At 35.2% G+C, this 24,336-nt stretch overlaps 1 protein-coding gene across 5 annotated transcripts; it reads left to right on the top strand.

Moving 5' to 3' along the window:
• The first annotated feature begins 4,122 nt into the window (after nucleotides 1-4,122).
• On the top strand, nucleotides 4,123-24,118 carry LOC149416516 (uncharacterized). Of its 5 annotated transcripts, none has more exons than XM_089640796.1 (8): nucleotides 4,123-4,323; nucleotides 5,032-5,106; nucleotides 5,224-5,617; nucleotides 14,305-14,379; nucleotides 14,485-14,618; nucleotides 15,427-15,722; nucleotides 16,078-16,256; nucleotides 21,265-24,118. In XM_089640796.1, the coding sequence occupies exons 1-8, from the start codon at nucleotides 4,219-4,221 to the stop codon at nucleotides 21,525-21,527; spliced, it is 1,521 nt and encodes a 506-aa protein (XP_089496922.1). In that variant the 5' UTR covers nucleotides 4,123-4,218; the 3' UTR covers nucleotides 21,528-24,118. The 5 variants fall into 5 exon arrangements, with proteins under 5 accessions (XP_089496922.1, XP_089496921.1, XP_089496920.1 ...); XM_089640795.1 differs by having other exon boundaries at nucleotides 14,476-14,618; nucleotides 16,081-16,256; XM_089640794.1 differs by having other exon boundaries at nucleotides 14,476-14,618.
• The last annotated feature ends 218 nt before the right edge of the window (nucleotides 24,119-24,336 follow it).

Genomic DNA, 24,336 nt, shown 5'->3' with positions numbered 1-24,336 from the left:
GTGATTGATCCTTATTAGTTGACCAAACATCCCGCGTCCATTCATATCGCGAAGAGTATTTCCAGGAACACAATGAATTCGCCCTGAGTTGGCAGATTGTCAAATTTTTTTCAAAATATCGTCATTGTTTAATATATTAGACCATGACATATTGGTATCTGAAACAATGCCAAAATAAACATAAAATGTACGAAAAATTGACGAAAGTAAAAACACGTAATCTTAGTCAAAAGTTACACAAAGCCTAAACACACGTCTCGCAGGCGTACTATACCTCAAAAAACAGTCTCGCAGGCGTATACAGGGTGTCCGGAAACTCGTAGTACAAGCGGGAAACTGGTGAATCTACATCACATTTGGAGTCGATTTTGTAGTATATTTTTTTTTTATTTGAGCTTTCGTTATCGAGTAAATCGAGTTTGAAGTTCATTTTTTTTTTTTTTTTTTAATCAAATTCTTATAAATTATTACTGAAGATCAAAGTACCCAACTAATTAAAACTGTTTGAAAGTAAAACAAATGAAGAAACTCGGATTTGAAGCATTATTTTGAAATCACCCTTCATTTAACCCGGTGTAATCATAAAATATTTCTGCTCTGCAGGGTTAAAACATCTGTTATTCAACCCTAAATACCAGAAAAAACTTTAACCCTAAAATAGCCGAAAAATATTTTTTTTGGTTTTTTTTTTTTTTTGAAAATGCTCAAATCAAAAAACTTTATGTTTTTTGGGGTTCCCCATGTGGTGTAGATTCTCCAGTTTCCCGCTTGTACTACGAGTTTCCGGACACCGTGTATAAGGCTACTAGGGTTAATAACATCTTATATGTATATATTTTTAATTTCTTTAAATTTTAACTTTTTACTATGTCTTATATTCTATACTTTTTAAATTCTATTATATTTCAATCTTTTGATATATTCTTTCAAATTATTTTAATGGATTTCACGAAAACACTAACTCGCACATATGCAATATCGACAGTTAATTTCGTAAATTGAATTTATATATACACATATATAAATATAAACATATTTATATATTTTTTGATGTCATCCGATTTCAGAAAAAAATAAAGTGTGTGTTCATGAATGCCACCAAAAGTTTATAGAATGCATTGTCATCGACAGCGAGCGTATCTGCTGAATTTCGGCTCGATCGGATGTCGGGAAGTGGGATAATTTGCACTTCCAAGAAATCACTTTCGTTCAATTATTCCTTCAAATCAAGAAAAAGTAATCGAAATTCAAATAAAAGTTTTACAAGTGCGTTAGTTCCATTTTTTCCACCTCTATAGATAAGAATGTAATATATGTAAGTGAGCGTTTATTTCTCGGAGGAAGATTAGATAATTTACCTAATTGATACACTATCAACTGATGGATTTAGATAAGATGATACGAGGACTGATCCCATCGAAAATCTAATATTGTGATTATATGAACATTTAAAATCGAATCGATTATTTCAATGTCATTGAAAGGTAGGGATTGTGCTGACACGAAATGAGATCATGAAATTCATGTTATTAAGGTAGGAATCAGGAATTTAAGGTCAATGAAATGTCTAGGAGCGAACATTACCTATAATTTCATTAGCGAGATAAACGATGAGCGTTGTAGGTACTTGGTAATTTCAGTGCAGTCGCTGTAGCCTCCTATCAAAGGTCGGCAAGCATTTGAAGCCCCTACCTCCAGAGATGTGCTTTATTTCAAATAAACCCATTTCAAATAGAAATGCAAAATGCAAAATGGGTATTTTCCATTTTGCATTTTAAATGCTTTTCTAAAAACCATTTTGCATTTTGCATTTTAAATGCTTTTCTCAATGCATTTTCCATTTTAAATGCTTTTTTGCAACATACTTCCTACTATCTCCACTCATCTTTTTTTCATAAGCCCCAAATATCAGTCGGTCCTCAACCTCGCTATGAGAGATAATTTACATTTGTCAAGTTGCTCCCTGGTAGGAGCCCTGGCAATTGAGTGATACCATTGCAAAAAATGATTCAAACTGATTCAAATACTGAACATGGGGCCATGACGCTGTAATATTAAATATTAAATAGCAGTTTCTATGTTTTTACATTGGCAACATTAGTCCCGCGCAAATTTTTTGTGGTTTCATAATCTGTAGTCGTGGTGTTTTTGGATTTACCATCATGTAATATGTTTGTTCTACATTGATGTCCATTATTAAATCACAAAATTGTTTAAAAATTCTTTAATTATTTTAATTGTTTGACCTGAGAAACCATTTTGCATTTTCAATGCATTTTGAAAATAGGTATTTTGCATTTTGCATTTGAAATACTTTTCTAAAAACCATTTTGCATTTTCAAATGAAAAAGTTTTGACCCACTTCCATTTTGCATTTCAAATGGTTTTGGGTACCCATTTTGCACATCTCTGCCTACCTCACCCCGGAACGTTTTATTACTGCCGATCTTCGAACAGAACAAAATTAATCAATGGCAAAAGATTTGACCAAAAGTGTATTTAAGGCGATAGGCAACTTTTTTTTAACTAATCTTTATACGTAATATATAATATATTCACCTATACTGAAACAGGTTTACTTATATGTACCTAACAAGTGTATTCGCGGGAGATTCCATGCAGTTTAAATACTTCGAAAGCGAGGACTTCTGACTATCATAATGCGCCAATCAGCAGAGCGACTCACCTGCCTGCGCGGCCTTTTAAAAACAAAACTTAAATTTGGATTTTGAGTCCAAAATACCCAAACAAACTTAAAAATTATTTTTTTGATCGAAAGGAATAGTAAATATCTAGTAAGGACCATGTGCTACTTTTTTTAATTTGTGTAGTTTGACATATTGATGAAAGGAAAACAATTACTTTGTTTTTAACCACGAATTTATATTTATTTAATTCTCTATAACCGACCGGTTTCACTTAGTACCTTGACGGTAACTGCGGTATACATTCAACTAATCTAAAAATGCAACGTGTGTGCAACATTTTATAAAACGTGAGATAAAACATAACATGAGATATCAAACTTCGCGTAACGTTGAGTAATCCGATTAGCAGTTCGCAACAGTCGTGCGCTCTGGCGGAATAAAAAGGTACCCTCAAACACGGCTACCATCTTGAGAGGATTGAGCGGACACGGAAAACACAAACAAATTTACAGATAGAGGGTACCCAAAGTGGTCAAGTCAAATCGCAGACCGGTAAAAATTACGAGATATTATAGTTGCATGTTAAAATTACGAAATCTGAACGAACAAATTTAAGCAAATGAAATTCACATTTCAAATACAGAATTAAAATAATTTTCTGGTAAAAACTGTAATGTGTTATAGGTAGGTACTTTATCAGGTCCAATTTGAAAATGTCACTTAAATCCAAAATAAATCAGAGTACACTGAACTAGAGATAGGGCAAAAGTGTTTTAAGAACTTGAACAAATACGGTACCTTATTTTTTGTTTAAATACTAACATAATTCCAAAAATTTAATCTTGAAGTAACAATACGAAATGTCCAATTTGTTTTAAGCCTCCATTTTTTTTGTGCGTCAATATAAAATTAGTAATATGACAGTTTTTTTAATATGGGTACATACCTAGTTATTCAACTTATGTAAAAATACGAACAAAAAATGTTTATTCTAAATCCTGCCCTGGTTTTCGATTACGTAGGCACTGAGATAAAAATATAATATTCTTTATGATTCATTCATCGTGAACAAACTTGCACTTTCGGTGACGGAACAACACAATCTACCAACTGTCAACTAGAGATGGTAATACCTGAATTGAGTTGTCACTTAGGTTCCAGTTACGTGGCACTGGTTCTTTGTCCGGCTGCTTTTGGAGCTGGTGGGAAGCAGGGATAAAATAATGAAAAACCATGAGGGGGAGAGAGATTGAAGGTTGGCAGAGATTTTTTTTGAACATAACATTTTCCCACCCTGGGGGTGGGGAGGAGGGGAGAAGTTAGTTTATTTTTTTTAAAAGGAACTGGTTTCTCAGAATATTTTCGTATCCTGGGACTTTTCGTAATAAATAATATGGACGGTTCCAGTGACAGAAACGGAACCGGTTCTATGTAATCGGGACATGAATATCAACCATCTCTACTAGCACAAAGCTGTCACATTACTATGATATTACTGTTGTGATTTTTTAAATTCCTTGGTTGGTTAATCTCGCCATTTGTGGGTTGTGATGTTTTTATAGCATTCAAAATGACTTTAAAACTTGTAAGACAAGACTGTGAAGCTTCTGAGCAATCTGAACCAATTCTGTTAGGCGTCGGAAAACATGTTTTGGGAAGAGGGCTGCCTTTGAAAGTAAGGTTACTATTTACTACGACACGAAATATAATATCTGTGTTTTTAATTCTTTAACTTTACTCTGAAAATATCAAGTGACTTTAGATTTTGATAAACTTGTCGAATTCCGCCTCACGCAAACAAATCATAAATAGCACTTGGTTTCAACAATTACTACAAGAAAACTATTTATGCCGGGGGAGATGGTAAAATATGCATAGTTCCATTTTTTCAATCAAAGTTAAGTTCTCAGGTTAGGAAATACGCAAAAATTATTAAAACAACGCAAATTAGTGACCCATTTTGTGCATGTTTTGTGCATGCGCAAGAGCCTTTGCATAAAGCGGAATACGACAACTTTATAAAAAAAAAACAACGATTTACGTCAGGATAGATGGTAAAAGATGCATTATAATTCCATTTTTATTCAATCAAAGTTCAACATTTACCTTATGAAATCCCTTTGCTGCCATTTTGGACTTTTTTTGTATGGAGTGACATTTGCGAGAGTTTCGTTTCAATCTAAATACGTATAAATGATTTAATTAACCCTAACTAAGAACCTAATAAACCTATTTTTTGCATGTAAATAGGTTTATTGTTTCTTGTACTAATTGTTGAAACGTAATTTCCATAATCTGTGCCTAAAAGGGGGGCGATTAGAGAAATAATTACCCAAGTGAGTTAATCCCTGTTAGTTTATGTGAGTATCTTTTTGTTTTTCAGTGTAGAGATTCAAGAATATCGCGAAACCACTGCGTTTTAGAAGTATCTGACGATGGAAAAACGACACTAACTGCTGTAAGATAAAATTCTATATTTTATATTGGTGCAGCACTTGATTTCTACTATTACTTTCTAAGTAGATTGAAGTAAAAGCTCCCTTGATTCAACAAACTCTTATTTTGTTTATTTCAGACTCACATAAATCCCTGCTTCTACACTTCTGCGTGTCCAAAGACAGAGATGTCTGTGAAAATTTTAAGGAAAGGAGAAGACAGTGTACTGATAAATGATGGAGACTTTATATCCTTGCTGCCCGATACATACAAGTTCTCCGTGAGTTTGATCAAAGACGGCGCAACCAATGTCGGAGAAAGTGAAACTGACATGGAAACAGAAACTCAGGAAATACCGGACCAAAATAATCAGACCAAAGAACTCTTTAATGGAAGTAATAGTAATAACAGAGAAACTGAGAGAAATGAGTTGGCTAATCTGAGCGATGATGAGTTGGCTTTGCTTGGAAGCGATGATTCTGGCGCAGAAGACGACCAAGGGAGAGATGTCATCTCTTCTCCTTCTTTGCTTGGTGAGCGCCTTACACTATACTTCGCTGATGACCTAACTATTCTTAGAAATATAAATTTTAGAAGACTGCAAGCGAATCGGATGTAAATAGAATTGTTGACTGGACTAAAATCAATTGAATCGAGTTCAATATATCTAAATATTTAATTTTGTCATACACTAGGGCGTGTCATACCTGGTTTTACCGGTATACAATGGACAACTGAATTTTAAAATGTGTCTCCACCATGAAGGATCTTGGAATCATGTTTGATAAAGCGATGAGTGACGATTCATTTTATTAAAAGCGGGAGTCGCGGTACCAGCTCAATATTTTTGACTCAATTGAACGGCGGCTCAATTAAACAGGAGCCGTTGGAACAGTTTAAATTTATGAATCTAAAGTGTATGGAATAAGGTGGTTCATCTTAAATAAAAGATCCATAAAAATAGAAAGAGTGTAATTTATTGTACAAAATTATAATTATTCTAGCATGAGACTAAAAATTAAATAGTTAAAGATAATCTCAGAGCGTGATTAATCTCTATGACGAATTAGAGGGTTGGTATTTTTTATATTAATAGGAAACCACTCATGGTGATTTAATGTAAAGTTAAATTGTAGGTAATCATACATAATGTTAATATTGCAAATCATTATGAGAATATTAAGTGGGCGTGCTATTTTCATACAAATAGTATGAAAGAAATTTATAATTATCGTAAACCAATTTTAAAATGGAAATATCAAAGGATCAGTGCATGATGTCAACCTCGCTTATTCGCGTCGATCGCCAACCGCCCACAGCCCCTTCCACCATACGTTCTATTGTTAAAACAGCCACCAGAATACTGAAAGCACCGCGTATGTTTTGGTATCTTTTCTAAATAATAAATGTAGATACAGCGCCCTTGAGGTGATTTTTCACAAAAACGGCGCTCTACAAATTATCCAATTATTTATGCTTCCGATTTTGTTGTCCGGGTTAAATCTTCCCCATAGGAAAAACTAAACCCTTCCACTCACTTTTCCACAAATGATCAGCTAGTCAATCAACACTATGTAAGTGCATTATATAAGTAAAATAAATACAAAACAATACAAGAACAACAACACATCAAATCACCAGATATCAAATGGGAAAAAAAATTCACCGTCTCCAGATATTTTCATATCAGAGGGTTCGGCTCGGTAGAACTTCTAACAGGGCCTATAAATCCTACTGATCCCTCAACATAAATATTTAAAAAAATTTTTGTTATCCTACATGTATTCAAAATGACCGACTTTTGCATCTTTATATATAAATTTTTTGATAGATCTAATACGCCTAAATTTTTAATTAGAGAGCTAGGTATAATGCCAGTAGCCGAAATAACGAATGGTAATATTTTTATAGTCAGAATGCCAAATTCTTTTTATTTCATTTTAGGCCAGTGCAATTAGCGCCAAAAAGGGGGTCGCGATCGAAGTAATTCCGGTAGTCCCAATTTTTTTATATGTTATATAAACTGATCCCCTAATGTAAAATCTGAGTTTCCGACCTTGGCACACCTGTGCTCGCGCCGCCATTTTGAAAAAACTTACCAAAATTGGACAAAAATCTAGTTTTTCCCAAATATCTCATTTCCAATGCAAATTTCGGCTAAAGTACCTTAACAAGTACAATAGAACATAAAATAACCTACAACTTTTGTGAAAATAAATTTCTTCTATCTCTAATAGGTACCGAGGTAGAAAGTCGTAAAGGTGCGTATATTTTTGAAAAAACAAGTTTTTTGCGCGACTAGGTTTGGTTTTTTATAAATTCCTCGTTTCCAGTGGAATTTCATGAAAATTTTATTGATACCAATTATGTAAAACATAAAATTTCAAAAAAACTGTGCAGTTTTTATGTTTATATAGTTTTTTTTACCGATATAAAGAATAAACAAATCTAGGTAGGTACGCACAGAAAATCTATCACGGTTTATTATCACGTTATTAGATTTTTGTTTGCATTTTTAAATAAATACATCTATAAATTTACTAGAGGGCACTTCGGTATGGGGGGGGGCTACCCCCCACCCTTCTACTCCTCCCCACCGGTTCCCTTCACAGACAGTTCCATCCTTCGTTGGACTGCTCGATTCGTTTATCTGCATAACATTTGTGGGGGTATCGAGTCATTCTGTGGAATTGAATCAGGAACGTCAGAGCAACATGTAGAGATGAGGCCTACAAGAATTAAGAGGGATGATCGAGACGTTCAAACTCTCATTGATTGATTTGCTTGCCATGAACCATTTCCTAAAACAAACGTGATTATGTCTATTAGCAGTGGCACAATCGGGGATAGCAAAGTCACTTGTCACATGGCTGAAAAGATGGGGAAATTAGCTATGTCTAAAGTTATCAAACAGAACTTTGGAAACCTAAACTTAAAACGTAATGATGCGATAGTTTCTCTTGCGGCGGTGACCAGCAGTGTCAAAAATCAGGGTGTGACTATGGCAATAGATCCATTAATGCTATTCAATATGAACTCTCTCCTGTACCATTGTCTCTTTTCTCAGAGGAAGGCATGCGCAAAGGAACAAAGTCTATATTTTATTCATCATTCAACCCTCTACCAAATAATACAGAACTGGGAAGCAGTAAAATACACGTAATTGATGGAGGATATTTACTGCACAAAGTTGTATGGGGTCGTGCTCAACCTTTTTCAGTAATTTTCCAGCAATATGTCAGGTATGTACAAAATCATTATGGATCCAATGCAGTAGTGGTATTCGATGGATACCCAGATTCTATGGAAAAGAAAAGCACTAAAAGGGTGGAAAGAGCACGGCGTGCCAGAGTTACAACTTCTGCTGAAGTTTTGTTTTTTGAAAGCATGCAACCACAAGTGCCACAGGAAAAGTTTCTGGGAAATGAGATCCCTACTCAGAACCTCATTTGTACGATCCCACATAACGACAGTACAAGCTGAAGAGGATGCTGACGTTCTCATAGTGAACACAGCAAATTCGTTGTCATCTCAACATGATGTAGTCATAATCGTTGGTCAGGATATTGATCTGCTGGTACTCCTCACAGCTCTTTCACCTCCCAACGTATATTAACAAAAAGTTGGAAAAGGTAAATCACCTAACGCGTTGTACTCGAACAAATGTTTTAAACACATTGAAATAGTTGAAAACATTTTATTCCTTCATGCCATAAGTGGTTGCGATACAACTGGAGCTCCGTTCAGTCAAGGCAAACACAAATTTTGTAATATTCTTCTCAAGAACCACTCAGTGAATGAACTTGTTCGTGTATTTAAAGACCCAAAAGCAAACACAGAAAAAATCACTTTGGCTGCCGAACTATTTGCACTATTGTATGGCGGCAACGAGAAATCAAATTTGGAAAATTTAAGGTACTTACATAATTTTTGTCAAAGGAGTAAAAAAGAACGAATTCAATTTATCCAGGCTACCACCCACCAAAGATGCAGTCCACCAACACGCTTCAAGAACATACTTGCAAGTGCAGACTTGGCTTGGTCACGATAAAGATCCGATTGAATGGGGGTGGAAAAAAGATGCTGTTGGGTTACTTACTCCAGTAACAATGTTGAAGGAAGCTGCACCTCAGGCCTTGCTGAACTTCATATCATGTCAATGCAAAAAAGGTTGCGCTGGAAAGTGCACCTGCAGAATGTCGGGTTTGAAATGTTCCCTACTCTGCATTCATTGCAATGGCAACTCCTGCAAGAATGCTGTAGAAGCCTTCGTTGATGACGATGACGACGAATATGATGACCCAGTCGCCACAAATTTGGGTGATGAGACAGATGAAGAAGCTATTCAGGGCCAGAAGTAAGAAACTATAGTCAAGGGCTCGTACTTCTGTCTAAACTGATCTACCATTAATTTTATTTTTTGTTATGCTTACAACTTAACTAATAAAGAAAAGAATGTCAATAAATGTTAATTTTACGAAAATACCAATTTTTTATCTTTTTTATGTACCTTTTCATCTTAATTGTATTAATAATCTTAAATGTATGTTGTGATTACGTTGATAGGCATGTCAGACCAAGCTGCGAGCACAAATGTAGTGGCTTGGCCTATTTTAGTGGTCTTCCCATTGGGAATGTATGGCGACCGATATGCTGAAATAGTCTATCTACTATATTTATAGCTAGGTCTGACACAGGCATGACGATTGTTGTCAACGTATATGTTCTTAGAACAATAATTGTTAAAGAAAAATAAAATCAAGGAATGCCAAGTTTAAAACACCTAACCTCTGTTTCAATTTTTGGCCTGGTTTTGGTGGATTAGAGTTTGGATACGTAATAGAGATAAAAAATATAAATTTTATACCTATTTCTTTAACGAAATTTTATTTTCTACAAAATTATTATCAATAAATTTTTCACAAAATTGTACTGGAAACGAGGTATTTATAAAAAAACCAAACCTAGTCGCGCAAAAACTTGTTTTTTTCAAAAATATACGCACCTTTACGACTTTCTACCTCAGTACCTATTAGAGATAGAAGAAATTTGTTTGAACAAAAGTTGTAGGTTATTTTATGTTCTATTATACTTGTCAAGATATTTTAGGCAAAATTTGCATTTAAAATGAGATATTTGGGAAAAACTAGATTTTGGCCCGATTTCGGCCAGTTTTTTCAAAATGGTGGCGCGAGCACAGGTGCGCCAAGGTCGGAAACTCAGATTTTATATCAGGAGATCAGTTTATATAACATATAAAAAAATTGGGACTACCGGAATTACTTCGATCGCGAATCGCTAATTGCACTGGCCTATTTCCTAAATCTGTGTATTTTCTTATTTTTTCGCTAACAGATTTTTGAATATTACAGGAATTTGGTATAGCGACATCAATGATATAAGCTATTTTTTTAATTTTGTCATGTAAAACTATATCGGGTCTATTATGACTAATTGCTCGGTCTGTTAGTATAGTTTTATCATAATATATTTTATAAAATTCGTTTTCTAAAAATGAATTTGGTTCGTATTATTTTATTATTATTATTATTATTAGTGTCATTCTCCTGAGTCCACCTCGGAACAGCTGCTCATGAATGTTGCCAGTCATAAAGCGTGTCTCGCCCTCTCCAATTATATTAATAATAATGAGGTAATTGATTTATATCCGTTACACCGTGAGCTCAGAGCGTATGAGCAATGACAATACTGTACTCACCCGATACGGCTCTTGGTACCGGTACGCCTCCCAGCTCCCAGCGTATGAATGATCAAACGAATCTTGGTACCGGTACGCCTCCTCGTACCGTGAGAAAAATAAGATGCTAGGCAGTTAGTAGGTGTAGGTACACATGTCTAAGTCCAGATGTCGGACTGTCAGACGCCGTTTACGTCTCTGAGTATGTAATTACAACTAATACTTGGTTAATTTGAATGGCTCTATTTTTCTAAAATATCTCCTGACAAAAAAGAGTAAACGCTCAATTGAGCTGTGGTTCTGTTTACCGGGAGTCGTACGAATATGGCTCATCAAATAGAGCTAGCTCAATTGTGCGGCTCGCACATGAACGACTCATCACTAGTTTGATATGTAGTAGGCTAACATTTCATGCTTCATTGAGAGTGCTTGGCTTTATACTACGCACTGCAAGGAATTTTAGAGATTCTGGGTTCTCATCATTTTATTCAATTCCTCACTAAGGAGTAGACTTGAGAGTGGGTCGGTAACTTGGAGCCCACACCAAGTAAAGTATTTTCTCATGTCGGAGAGAGATCAGAAGATATTTCTGAGATATATATCTATCTGATATCTATATCATACTGACTTTCTCTTGGCTTTGCTCGGAATGAACGATCTACAGGTCAGAAGGTGTGCACATTGCTACACATTTCTTTTTTTTTTTTTTTAATTTTTTTTTTAAATTTTTTTATTTTTTTTTATTAACAAAATTTTTGATACATATAAAATTCAGGTACATACATAGTAATATAGAATGAAAGAGTAACAAAAAAATCCCACAAAGGCGAAGCCTGAGCGTGGGTATTATAGTGTAAGGATAAAACAGAGGTGTTTAAAATATTTTTTTTTTAAACTTGTTAAATGTATCTATAGAGATCAATAGTCCAGTCAGTGGGGGATAAAAAAGGGCTCCACCTTGCAAAAGGTTAGGTAGTAGCGATTTTCACATATGTTGTTAAGATTGGGACTCTAAAGAAAAAAAAAAGTTTTCGACCTTGGGGGGGTCGAGCTCGACCCGCCATCTTGGATTGAAGGTGCCAAAATTTGGTTTTTTCAAAATAATTATGAAGTGGTTGATTTTACAACCAATTTATTCAAGGCAAACTAAAAGATAACCAAATTATCTACATTTTTTGTGGAAAGTTTTTTTTTGTAAGTCTAATAGGTAACGAGTTACAGCGGTTGAAAGAAGAAAATTTTGACAAAAAATTGTAAAACTCCAGTTTTCTTGATACATTTTGTACGAACATATTACACAATATCATTTTAACGTATTTCTACGTTACAATATACTTATATAGCATCATCCGTGTGCTCGATGACGTTGATTTGTTATAGTGGGATCCTAGTCTACAGCTGACTTGGCAACACTGATTGAGTCGGGGTGGTTACAGGACGTTGCCTGGATGCTCGGTCAGTCGTGCGCAAAGGTACGAAATGATCATTTTATGGAGTTTTCGAACAACTTCCAGAAGGCGTGCAAATTGAAGGTAGCAAAATTAATGTTGTAGATGGAGGATATCTTTTACATAAAGTTGTATGGAATCGGAATGATTATTTTGGGTCAATTTGCGAGAAGTACGTTCACTATGTAAGAAATCACTATGGATCATATGCAGTCATTGTTTTCGATGGATATCCGCTTGATGATGGTGAAAAAAATACGAAAACCGCAGAAAGACTTCGCCGATCGAAGAAGCACATGTCTGCAAATGTTCTTTTCGATGAAACAATGCCAGTTCAAGTTTCACAAGAACGATTTTTAGCCAATGAAAATAACAAAGTCCGTCTGATTTCGATGGTTACAAAGCAATTTATACAGGATGATTTTACAGTTAAGCAGGCTGAAGAAGATGCTGATGAGTTGATTTTCAATACTGCGATTTCTTTGTGTTCATCATATGACGCTGTTTTCATTATTGGCGAAGACGTTGATCTCCTAGTTCTGCTGACAGCATTAGCACCACCCAAAAATAGTATATATCTTCGCAAACCCGGTAGAGGCAAAACTTTTGAAAGATTGTATTCCGCGAATAGTGTGAAATACAAAGAGGCGGCTGAGAATATTCTGTTTCTTCATGCCTTTAGCGGCTGCGATACAACATCGTCCTTCTTCAACCAAGGAAAAAATAAATTTTGTTCGCTTGTGCAAAACGACACAAGACTCAATGCCATGATAGGAATCTTCAAACAACATGATGCAACACCAGAAGACATAGCAGTTGCAGGAACACGCTTTCTTGTTGCTTTGTACGGGGGTGACATGGATAAGGAAACCTTGGAAGAAGTCCTCTACAAACGTTTCGCAAAGTCGACAACAAAAAGCAAATTCAATCTTGCCTCTTTGCCACCAACGAACGACTCTACACGGTACCATGCATTTAGAACGTACCATCAAGTTCAAAAATGGTATGGAATCCAAAAAAATCCAGAAAACTGGGCCTGGAAACGTGACACCAACGGGCTTGTTCCAGTAAGAATGACAAAGAAACCAGCACCCGAGACTTTATTAAAATTTATTTCATGCTATTGTAAAAAAGGATGCGGCGTTGCATGTGGCTGCAGGAAAACTGGAAAGTGTTCTATTGTATGTGGGTGCTGTAATGGTCAAACATGCCGAAATTCGCCAGAGGTTCACATCGATGTCGAGGACGAAGAAGAAGAGATTTTGTCAATGGAAGCCCAAATATCACAGGCAATGAGTTAGATGATGACGAAGACTGTTATTAAGTAACATAATTTATAGTAACATAATTCACAGTAATGTAACATAATTTACTGTAGCATAACGCTGGTATATCTGTGGAGTTGACCTACTGGGGATACCACAATAAAAAAAATGCGCAATGTTCTCTACCTCATGGTGGTGTGGAAATGAGTTAACAAAATTATTATAATTATGTAATGAATAACCCGAAAAAATTACAAAGTTGGGAATTTCATCACTTTTTAGAAAAATATTCACATTTCCGCCACTGTAACTCGTTACCTATTAGACTTACAAAAAAAAAACTCTCTACAAAAAATATAGGTAATTTAGTTGTCTTTAAGTTTGCGTTCAACAATTTGGTTGTAAAAACGACCACTTCACAATTATTTTGAAAAAAACAAATTTTGGCACCTTCAATCCAAGATGGCGGATCGAGCTCGACCCTCCCAAGGTCGAAAACTTTTTTTTTTCTTTAGAGTCCCAATCTTAACAACATATATCAAAATCGCTACTACCTAACCTTTTGCAAGGTAAAACTCCCCACTGACTGGACTACAATGTGATTGGTTTTTTTTTTTTAGAGAAGTTTTTATTTTTTCTTCTTTTTTTTAAATTTACAAACATATATACACACACACACACAGACAAAATTTTAATTTAAATTGATTCATCAAGTCCATGGTTTATTTTAAGCAACTGCCCCATCAAACCCTCCTTTTCTCCATGTTTACACTTGCTTTTACTGATAATATCTTTTACATTTTATACAGATGAAGTACCTCCAAGCTTATTGGAAAACGATCCAAATGAAATAGGAGAGACCAGTGCAAAGACCAATGAGAATGGTACGTTGCAATGATATAAACAATACATTATAAAATTATTGATTGTATGTTGATGATATGCCGTGGACAATAATGGATATAATTTTCTAACTGGAGGATCTTTAGGTGTTCCTGAGAAGCCCACGAGTGAGAAGAGAGTCTCCGATCCGGCGGGAGATGAGGGTGAAGGGGGTCCCGATGCTAAACGCTACCGCCCCAGCTCTCCTCAAGATGTGAAGCCAGATTTAGTTGCCCTCGAGGTTTGTGATATGCTATTTTACTTGCTAATTTGTGTCTAAATACTAGTCCAACCCAACGTAGGGAGTGTGGCGAACCGATCGCTGAGGGAGTGGAAACACAACGCGCAATAGCCATCCCGAGCCAAGGTGTGAGATACCTTGCTCAGGCTGAATGACACTGGGGAACAGTGTTATGAATGGTGCCTCCGAGATACAGGGTCGCATCTTATAGTATTTAGACCTTACACCAGTACTCGGGGCTCTGCTGGGGTGGACTATTTCCCTAGACAATAAGACAAATTTATCAGCAACACAAAATAATATTTATTATAAAGGTTTCAAAATGTTCAATGAACTCCCTTTAAACGTTAAGGAAGCTAAAAGACTTTTGTGTGTTAGTCCAGTTTTTCGTGTGTTATGTCTTCTGTCCAAATATTAGTACATAGGTAATAGAATATTATTATAGTAGTTTTAGAATAGATATGTATTAGGTATAAAATGATAAATTTTATAACTAAATAAAATATACTTCAAAAAAAAGATATACAATATGTTGTAAAAGAGTACCGCCAAAAAAGCTTATAACAATTTAACGATAGTATGTCGGTAGGCATGAACGGTTTTTGAACATTTCCCACCTCACAACGTTCCCCAACGTCCATTAATAAATAACCGAATTCAATTGTAATTCCTATTCCTACCTATAAATAGATTTGCCATACTATTTGAAAAGTTAAATTAATTTTCTTGTAGTAGTCCTGAATTAATAAAAAAAATAGATTTAAGAATAATATTTATTATATTTATCGTTAAAATAACTTGATTTCAGGCTCTGATTGGTACAACATCAAACAGCGACACAGAGTCCCAGAACACTGCCAGTGTTAAGACAGAACCAGCAGATGACAAAGAAGCAGTCTGTGTGAAGAAGGAACCTTCGGACACTGTAGGGGCAGGGGCAGATTCAGTCGCGGGGAGCAGTGGTGCGGCGGACACGGGGGCGGACACGGGTTCCGATGCCAGCGCAGATGTGAAGGTAGACCCGGCACAGGCTGGTGGATCCGCAGACCCTGCCAAACCAACTCCAGCAAGGACCAAGTGCTCCTTTGGTCTTGGTTGTTATAGGTACAATCTATGTCTACTTAAAATACTTTGTGCATACATTATTATCTTTTGTATTAACCTTTGTAAACCGAAAGCATTGTTTCCATAGTAAAATACACTTTTCAGAGACTAACCGATTATATATTGCTAAGACAGAAAGCTTTTCAGTGACTAACTCATTATCACCATACCAGAAGTCATTTTTCAGTAACTAACTCATTATCACCATACCATAAGGAACTTTTCAGTGACTAACTCATTATCGCCATACCAGAAGGCACTTTTCAGTAACTATCTCGAACAGAAGACCTTTTGGCAACTAACTCATAGTCACTGCCTAAGACAGTTGTAAGTGACTAACTGATTGTTGCCATAGCAGAAAGAATGCCCTGCACCGAGAGGAGTACTGCCACCCGGGAGATGCGGACTTCATGGCGCCCACACCGTGCCAGTTCGGGGCTGCTTGCTACCGCGTCAACCCACAGCACCGCGCGCTCTTCACGCACCCCGGGCCCCCGGCACCCCGTCCGCCGCTACCACCACCCAACCAGCCAGGTAACATACTTGATGCTAGATATACAGATATGTCTAATATTCAATATGGCACTGTTCGTCGATTGGATGGTCATCAAATGGGACGGAATTGCAAACACTCCAACCTGAGTACATAATAGACGACCCCCCCCCATAGAGATTACATTATCACTGTTTACTAAATTTGCTTTTTTGTACTTCTTGGTACCAAATTACAAAAGCTTGTAATTTGGTAAAATAAGCACATAAATTTGTTTGAAAACACTTTATTTAAAAAAATCATTATTGCTCTACCTTTTTCGAAGGTAGAGCAATAATTTCCCTTTCATCAGGAGAATATTAAAAAGTTTTAATATTCTCCTGATTAAGAGAAATGGCACTTCCGAAACCGGTAGAGCAATAATTATTATTCAAATAAATGTATGTCTTTTTATTGTAACTATGACAAGTCACAAAGTAAATGCTTTTTCATGTACAAAATATATTTAACTTAGATAGATTTCTCTTCACTTTTTAATCTGATATTTACTGTTGTGTGATTTTAAGTTCTGTCAAGTGATTTGTACGTCCTGCAATAGTCATTTGCTGTATCCGCTTTCCCGTGTTGCCTTTTGAATGCCTGAGGTTGAAATTGAAAGAACTGAGGTTTGTGCGTTGGATTTTCAGGAATCCCGGGCCCCCGCCAAATGCGGATTGTGAGGAACGGCATCATATTTAACATCACCGCTAACGCCGTGAACTTTGTAGACGACGAGGAAGACGAAGATGTTGATGATAATGGTGCTTTTAATGACAGTGTTGATGCTGACTATGAATTCTAATGTTTTAAGTGGTTATAATTTGAGGAATTTAACGAGTATTGCACTTTTCAATACAAGTAACTATTTCAGTATTGTGAATGAAGATAAACTGTTTAATAAACTGAACGCCCGATCGATAAAAATAAATGTTGATATTATCTAGTACTTCTCACAAAGTGAAAAGCTTGTGAATGTGAATACTAATTCTTTTTTTATATGTATATTTTCTAAATAATAATATATTTTTAAATCATGTGATATTGCTACACGACTTCAGTGCTACTCTGGTATCCTCAATTGGCGGAAGGTTGTGAGTCTGAAAGGAAGTGGGGAGAGGCAGGAGACGGAGAAGAGGATTGTTGTAGATCACCTGGCTATTGCTACAGATTTTCAATTCAGAATAAACAATGTTTCAATTCAGAATAATTGTGATCGAAAGTTTCTTTACTTTGGATGGTCTGAAGAGTAAGAACACAAATATACATAAATTATTTTTATGTATTTGCCCTCGCAGCGATTTGATAACACAACCTCTGCATCCAGAGTGAAATATCTTTCTGTCATGAAGGTCGTTGATTTGTCTCTTTCGTATGATTTACAAATAATCCACCCTTCACATGAATTCTGTTCACAAAAAAATTAATTAATTTAAATTTATAATTATACTATATCTGTTGGCGTATGTTATACGCTCGAGCGATAGCTCTAAGAATTTTTTTATTAAACTTAAAAATTTGGGATAGAAAGTGATATCTAGGTGGATTCGTTGGCTTCAAACCTCAGTAAGCCGTTCTTAAAGGTCTTACACACCTCCATGAAATTGGAGGCAATATCGGGCCAGTGGTGGTGAGTACCCTAGATCGATTCCTTGATCACCGCGTTAGTAGACAAATCAGCCCCAACTCCGAAATCGGTACCCCACAGGTCGGAAAGAAAGTGCCAGAGCCATTCCTATTTTCTGATGTTTGGAAAGTGTTGCACCACCACTCTCCATAAATCGCTTCCGATTGCGGAGAGGTGTGTAAGGCCTTATATGTTTCCGTGTTAATATTTGAAGGTATGACATTAACTAAACCGAATGGCCAAAACGAAAACTTTACACGCGGAAATGTCCATCGCTCGGATGGTTATACATATACTGTCTCAATGTCGAAGTTTTAGGTTGATAAAACAAGCAAATAATAATAGCTATTTTAAAAGTGCAGCTAATTTATAAGTGTTGTTATTCCTATGTATGTTTGTTTCCTTCTATTTGGGTGCATGAATATGAAAGAACTCAGTTGTCCCGTTGGATTGCAGGGATCGTGGCACCCGCGCAGGTCATGAGGATTGTGAGAAATGGGAACGTATTTAACATCACGGCTAATTCCGTTACCTTTCACAGCGACCACTTTGAAGTTGAAGACGATGACGGCTTTAATTTAGAATATGATTATGAATTCTGAAGTTATACCTTTAATTGTATGAATGTTACCTGAGATGGTATGGCCACGCTAACAACTCAAGGAAACTGAATAGACAAACACAAATAAATGCAAATGTTATAAGTTAAATAAACTGACTTACTTTCATGGCCTGTTGTATAATAAGATATCCATTTTAAATCGACTTTCTTGTGATGTAACGATTCTTACTTCTATAATACAGTAAAATCTTAGACAGAAAATAAATTTTGTTATAACGTGTAATTATGATGCATTGGAAACGTTATTTTTACATCACTAGTACAATATGCAAGTGTTTAAATTTTGAGTCTGTCTGATTTATTCTATCATTGCAATAAACCTATCTTATATTTTACAACCCCTCGAAAGCAATTTTTTTTCCCACTAATAATCCATTTGCTGTTAAAACTGGTTTGCATTTGTTTCATACAATTTAAAAATGGAACACTTTCAAATAATGAAGAAAGTACATGCCAAAAACATCATAAATCAACAATTTATTTTTTAAATTAGTACCCAACCCAGTTTTATAATTTGATGGCTTGATCACCAATTAAAATTTAATAGTAAGTCTGATTTTCATTGCTTTTATAAATGTATGTTTTGTGTGATCAGTTTGTACCGTGACTTTCTACCTCTGCGCCATTAAACAACATGTGTAATGTTAAATTGTACAGGAAGCATCAGTTTGCACACTGTGATTTTCTAAATAATGTTTTAAAGTACATAGTTTTACATTCTCTATTATATTGTTCCCTTTTTATAATAAATATGTTCAATTAAATTTCTCCCGTTATTATTTTCCTTCTTCGTTTGTTAGAAGTTATATTACAACGTCAATTTGTGATTTATGTTTGTATTGTTTGGTGTCACAATGCTTGTAATCTTATGGGGGAGGTTGTCCTTTTGTGTTGGTGAAGTTACTTTGACATGGCGCAATCAATATTAGAAGCACATCACTTTTATTGCATGAAGCTAAAAAAGGTAAATATTCGGAATTGCTGGACACGGATTATACGAAATATTTTTAAATAAAACCTTCTGATTTACCTTAATTACTATAAAAGGAATCTGACTGCATTTGGGATATTTTTAATTTTAGCATTTTAATTTTACATAATAATCCAACCTAACCTAACCTTACCTATAACAACCCAACCTCACCTAACCTAACCTACAATAATGCCAATTTCTGTACTACATTGGAGAGAAACCAGAATTAGGTTGTCTCCTACGGTGAAATTTAATGTTATTTACAAATGTATCGTATTGACCACAGACATAGGAATTAATAGACGAGAAGATAATGGTCAGGGGTAAAATCAACTGTTGAAGAACGAAGGGAGTAAGGCTGACTGTGATTCGTCAATAAATCAATCTGACAGTAAATAGGCATCTCGCATTATAATATCACCATTTACTTCTTAAAAGTAAAATCTGCTTTTGAATGAATAGACATTTTTACATGGGAGCGCAAATTACTCGCCACGTTATGAACAAATTTGCGAAGTCCAAATTCAGCAAAAAAATTCTGTTCCATTTTCAGAGTCGAATATTTCGTTTAAGTATTTAGTTAAGACACTTTTATAAATGTTCATAATTTACTTCCCAGCAACCAACCAGCTTTGTGTTTCGCGTCCAGACGTTTCTCGATGTGATAGTATATTATGTTTCTACAACTGATCCATATTATACGATGTGAATATGCTTAAAATAAAGTAAAATAATGCTTATATATGGAATGTAATACGACAATTGGGTTTATTCTCTTTTTCACATCTATTTTTACAAGTTTTCATAGTACAAGTCAACATTTTGCCGTGTTATTTCGTAAAATGAACCGATGATGCCTCGACCATAGTTCGCACAAGAATGATGACGTCACGTTTTCAAATTTCACTTGAGGCCATACGCGAGCCCAGCCGGCTCCAATGGAACCGGTATGGGGAGTGGGGATAGTACGCTTTTAATCACTTAGGGCAGGTCTACTAATATTCATATGTCTATGGTATTGACTCACTTGATGTGGGTGAAAACAACGGGGCCCATTTGAGAAAATGGATTTTGTTGAACAATTTTTTACATAGTTCTCACCACACCCAGACTATAAAATTACTGTTCAGAAATTAAAGCTTACTTTTGTAGTACAACTCCATAAAGTGAAGTTATAGTCAGTGTTGGGACATGTAGGTATTGTGTAAAAAATGTACATATTTTATTACATTACAAAAAAATATATTTTCATTTTCACATAAATCATTAAAAAAAAAACCAAAAACTTGTGCATCTCCGATGCGATAAGTATAAGGAAGTACTACTATTACCCATTCTACGGGCCTAATATATTTTTCTTTTGATAAAATATTCTTCCACACTTGACAAAAAGTTGAAGATGGGGAACATTTTTAAATACATATAGTTGGAACCCTTACAAAGAGATTGATATAAAATGCAATGGACAGCAATGCCTTTCCCACCATTAAAGTAGGACTGGTGTAAAAGGTAAAACACTCTTCCCATAGGTGTGTTAATTAGAGAATTTTGATAACAACACTTTTAATTTTTTTTGAAAATAACAATTAGTAATGGAGATATTAGCCGTCAAAATGTTGATATTAAAAACGTGACCTCACAGTACATGCACGGTAGTACTGCAGCAATGACATTTAAATTATGAATTGTGTATTGGTAGGGGAGGGGGGTCAATTAGCTAACACATTTACAAGTCTGATTGTCGATTCCTCAATAGACATATTTTGAAGAAGTTACAAACTTTTTAAACAGGCACCAAAAATTCACCAACCAAAAAACGTGCAGCAAAGACCACTAAGAGGAAGAGGCTCAGCTACAGCGGCACCGACTCGGAGGATGAATACGACATGGAGGACCCATTCCTGGCAGCCGACAGTTCTGATGATTACCAGCCCGACGAGTCCGACTCCGGTTCCTCCAGCGAGGACAATGAGGATGGGGATGAGGAGTCACAGAACACCAAGAGGGAGAACAGAAGGATGTTAAGGGAGGCCAAGAAATTTACAGGAAAGTAATTCTTTAGGGTGACCTATTGCAATTTTAAAGTGAATGTTCAGTAAAAATTATAAATACAATGGAAACATGTTTTGGGCATACCACTGATAGTTCCTTTGTAATTTCTCCCTTTCTCATATGCACATAGATTGATTGATTCACTTAGCTTTAATGCTGCATACAGACACGAGAAAAAATGCTCTATTTGAGCCATAAATTACAGGAATTCCCATCCTTCGTTCAGCTCGGCAGCTGGGCACGCCTGTTTATATCCACCCTTTCCCAATGGATTGATAATAAAAATAGCAGACAATGATTTAGTATCTTCAAACAGTTAATTGTTGTTTTCAAAATAATGAAAACAGGGAGAGGGCTGCTGTCACATAATAATATATTTAGTCCACTATGGCCCATAGATTGATGTGAGATCTTTAACCTTTTCGCTGTCCAATAATAGGCATGCAGAGTGCATATTGCTTTTTGATAGTCATAAATTTTCTTGTAAAACTAATGCATATACATAATGAGGTGCTCACACATAGATGTATGGATTATTCGCACAGCATATTATACAATATGCATGATTAGAGTGACCTACATTTTAACATTGAAATAAGTATAAATAATGGTTATCATTGTCGCACTATGGGAAACTGTTGGATTTTACCGTGCATGGGCACGACTGCAAATGCACGGCACCGGCCTCTAAGGGTTAAACAGATGATATTGAATCCCTAGTTACTGTTTTTTTTTCAACATTTTTTTGACCTAAAAAATTACAACTTCGGACTCGATTTACTTGAAAACAAAAAGTTATACATAGGTACCACAAAATCGACTCAAAATGTGACGTAGATTCACCAGTTTCCCCGCTTATACTACTAGTTTTCAGACAGCATGTATAATCTTTTTCAATTCAAAAGAAATCATCTTTTACCTGAAAGGTATTGTATATTTATTTATCTAATACTAATGAATACTAATACTAACTCCAGAATACTAATAGAGGATAATAATTATGCAGAGTCAGTGATCTTAACTTATCACTTAATATATACAAAAAAATTATTGCTGGTGCAGTTCAGTTCATGTATACAAAAGTATAAAAAAAACTGTATAATAGGAATAAAATTATATAATTTGATTAACTATTCTTATGTAAAAGGCCCTAAAAAGGGCATTACTAATATGTAAATAAATATTATCATGCTAAATCGAATAACATAAAATTTCAGTTGTGTGCTCAAAAATAAATTAGTTTAGTACCTAAGAATATTTTCCTTACCAAAAACAACTGTGTACTTCACATACGTAAGCTGTGTAAATTCATATTTAAATACGGTTTCGTCTGGAAAAAATAAAGTATCAGGCCTATAAAAACTGCTTTTAAAGTTAAAAATCTCATATTTACGCACCCATTTTCAGTGATGATTTTATTGTATAATGTGGCAAATTAAGTTTTTTAAAAAATAATTTTGTAAACATTTACAAATTTGTGTTTTAACTTGCATTTAAGCTGCATTTTTTGACAATGTTTTTTTCTTGCATAAATCAAAACAGGCAGCCGGTGTTAGGCGGGAATTTAAACCTTATCATCATCTTACATAAGGTGTGTTATTGTTAGTGATCTGATTCCAGTTACACGATGTGTTGTATAGGGCTACAAAAATTGCAGGTGTTTTTTTACTCTCTGAACTAAGCATATAAAAATAACCAAATTAAGTTTTGAATATATTTTATATTGTTATTATTATATAAAACATGTTATGTATGTACCAGTAATAAAGTACAAAAAACAGTTTATTTATAAATCTTGTATATTTTTACATCAAATAATATGTACATTTTTCACAATAAATTAGTTCTTAAGTCAATTGAAAACCAGGCAAAACCAAAAAAAAGATTACACTCGAACATACAAGCAATACAACAATCCTCATTGAATAATATTATTATTATGGTAGTTAATGTCTCTCAAAAGTTTTTGTTAATAAATATGTGTGCCTATTTTATTATTAACCCGTGTTTTCAGTAATTTCCCGCCATCAAACCTCTATTCTTACTTCCTCTTTACCACCAAACACATACAATATGTATTTTGGTATGCTCATCTATGAAGGCCTCAGTGGTCGAGGGGTGAGGCTTTTGATTAGCCATTCTAAGGTGGCCGGTTCAAATCCCGACGTGCACAAGTAAATTTTATTTGATTAATTTGTTTTATTCACAATTTATAAATTTTTAATAATAAATAGTATATTTGCAGTACGTTTCAGAGTGGAAGATACTCTTAGTATCGCCCTGATGTAATACCAGCATTCAGATTTGAAATGTTGCTTGAAATGGCTTTAGCCGTGTTTGGTGACCAGATCTGGGCACCTAGGCACTTCCCCACTACCTTCAGCCTCACAATATACCCCAATTAGAGATGCTATAGTCTCACTGGCTCGAGACGGTTGGGAGCAGTTGGGACTCTTGTGCAGAATTCACATAAAAACAAATTATGCTATGTTGTTGGTTACTTCTGACTGGCAACATAAATGCCTCAAAAGTTATGTGACAAATCAAAATCAAGGTGCAAACAATGTTTGTTTTATTTTTTAATGATAAACTAATGTTTTATTATTTTTTCGGAATATTTTTAATTGAGTAAAACCTCAAATTGTACCGCACATTTTTTATTGGCAAAATTTGGAAAAAATGAAGACAATGTTGGTAGTTCTTATTCGAAGTATGATACAGTTAAAAGTGACCGAAGAGGATAGGGTCCCATTAGCGCAGTTGGTAGAGCACTGTCCCGGAAAGACAAGGGTCCTGGGTTCGAGTCCCAGA

This window comes from Hesperophylax consimilis, chromosome 16 (assembly GCF_061612785.1).
Source record: "Hesperophylax consimilis isolate HC1 chromosome 16, BYU_Hcon_1.0, whole genome shotgun sequence".
In the NCBI taxonomy this organism is placed as follows: Eukaryota; Metazoa; Arthropoda; class Insecta; order Trichoptera; family Limnephilidae; genus Hesperophylax; species Hesperophylax consimilis.
Note: the sequence above shows the minus strand (reverse complement) of the source record. Positions and strands in the feature narration are given on the sequence as shown.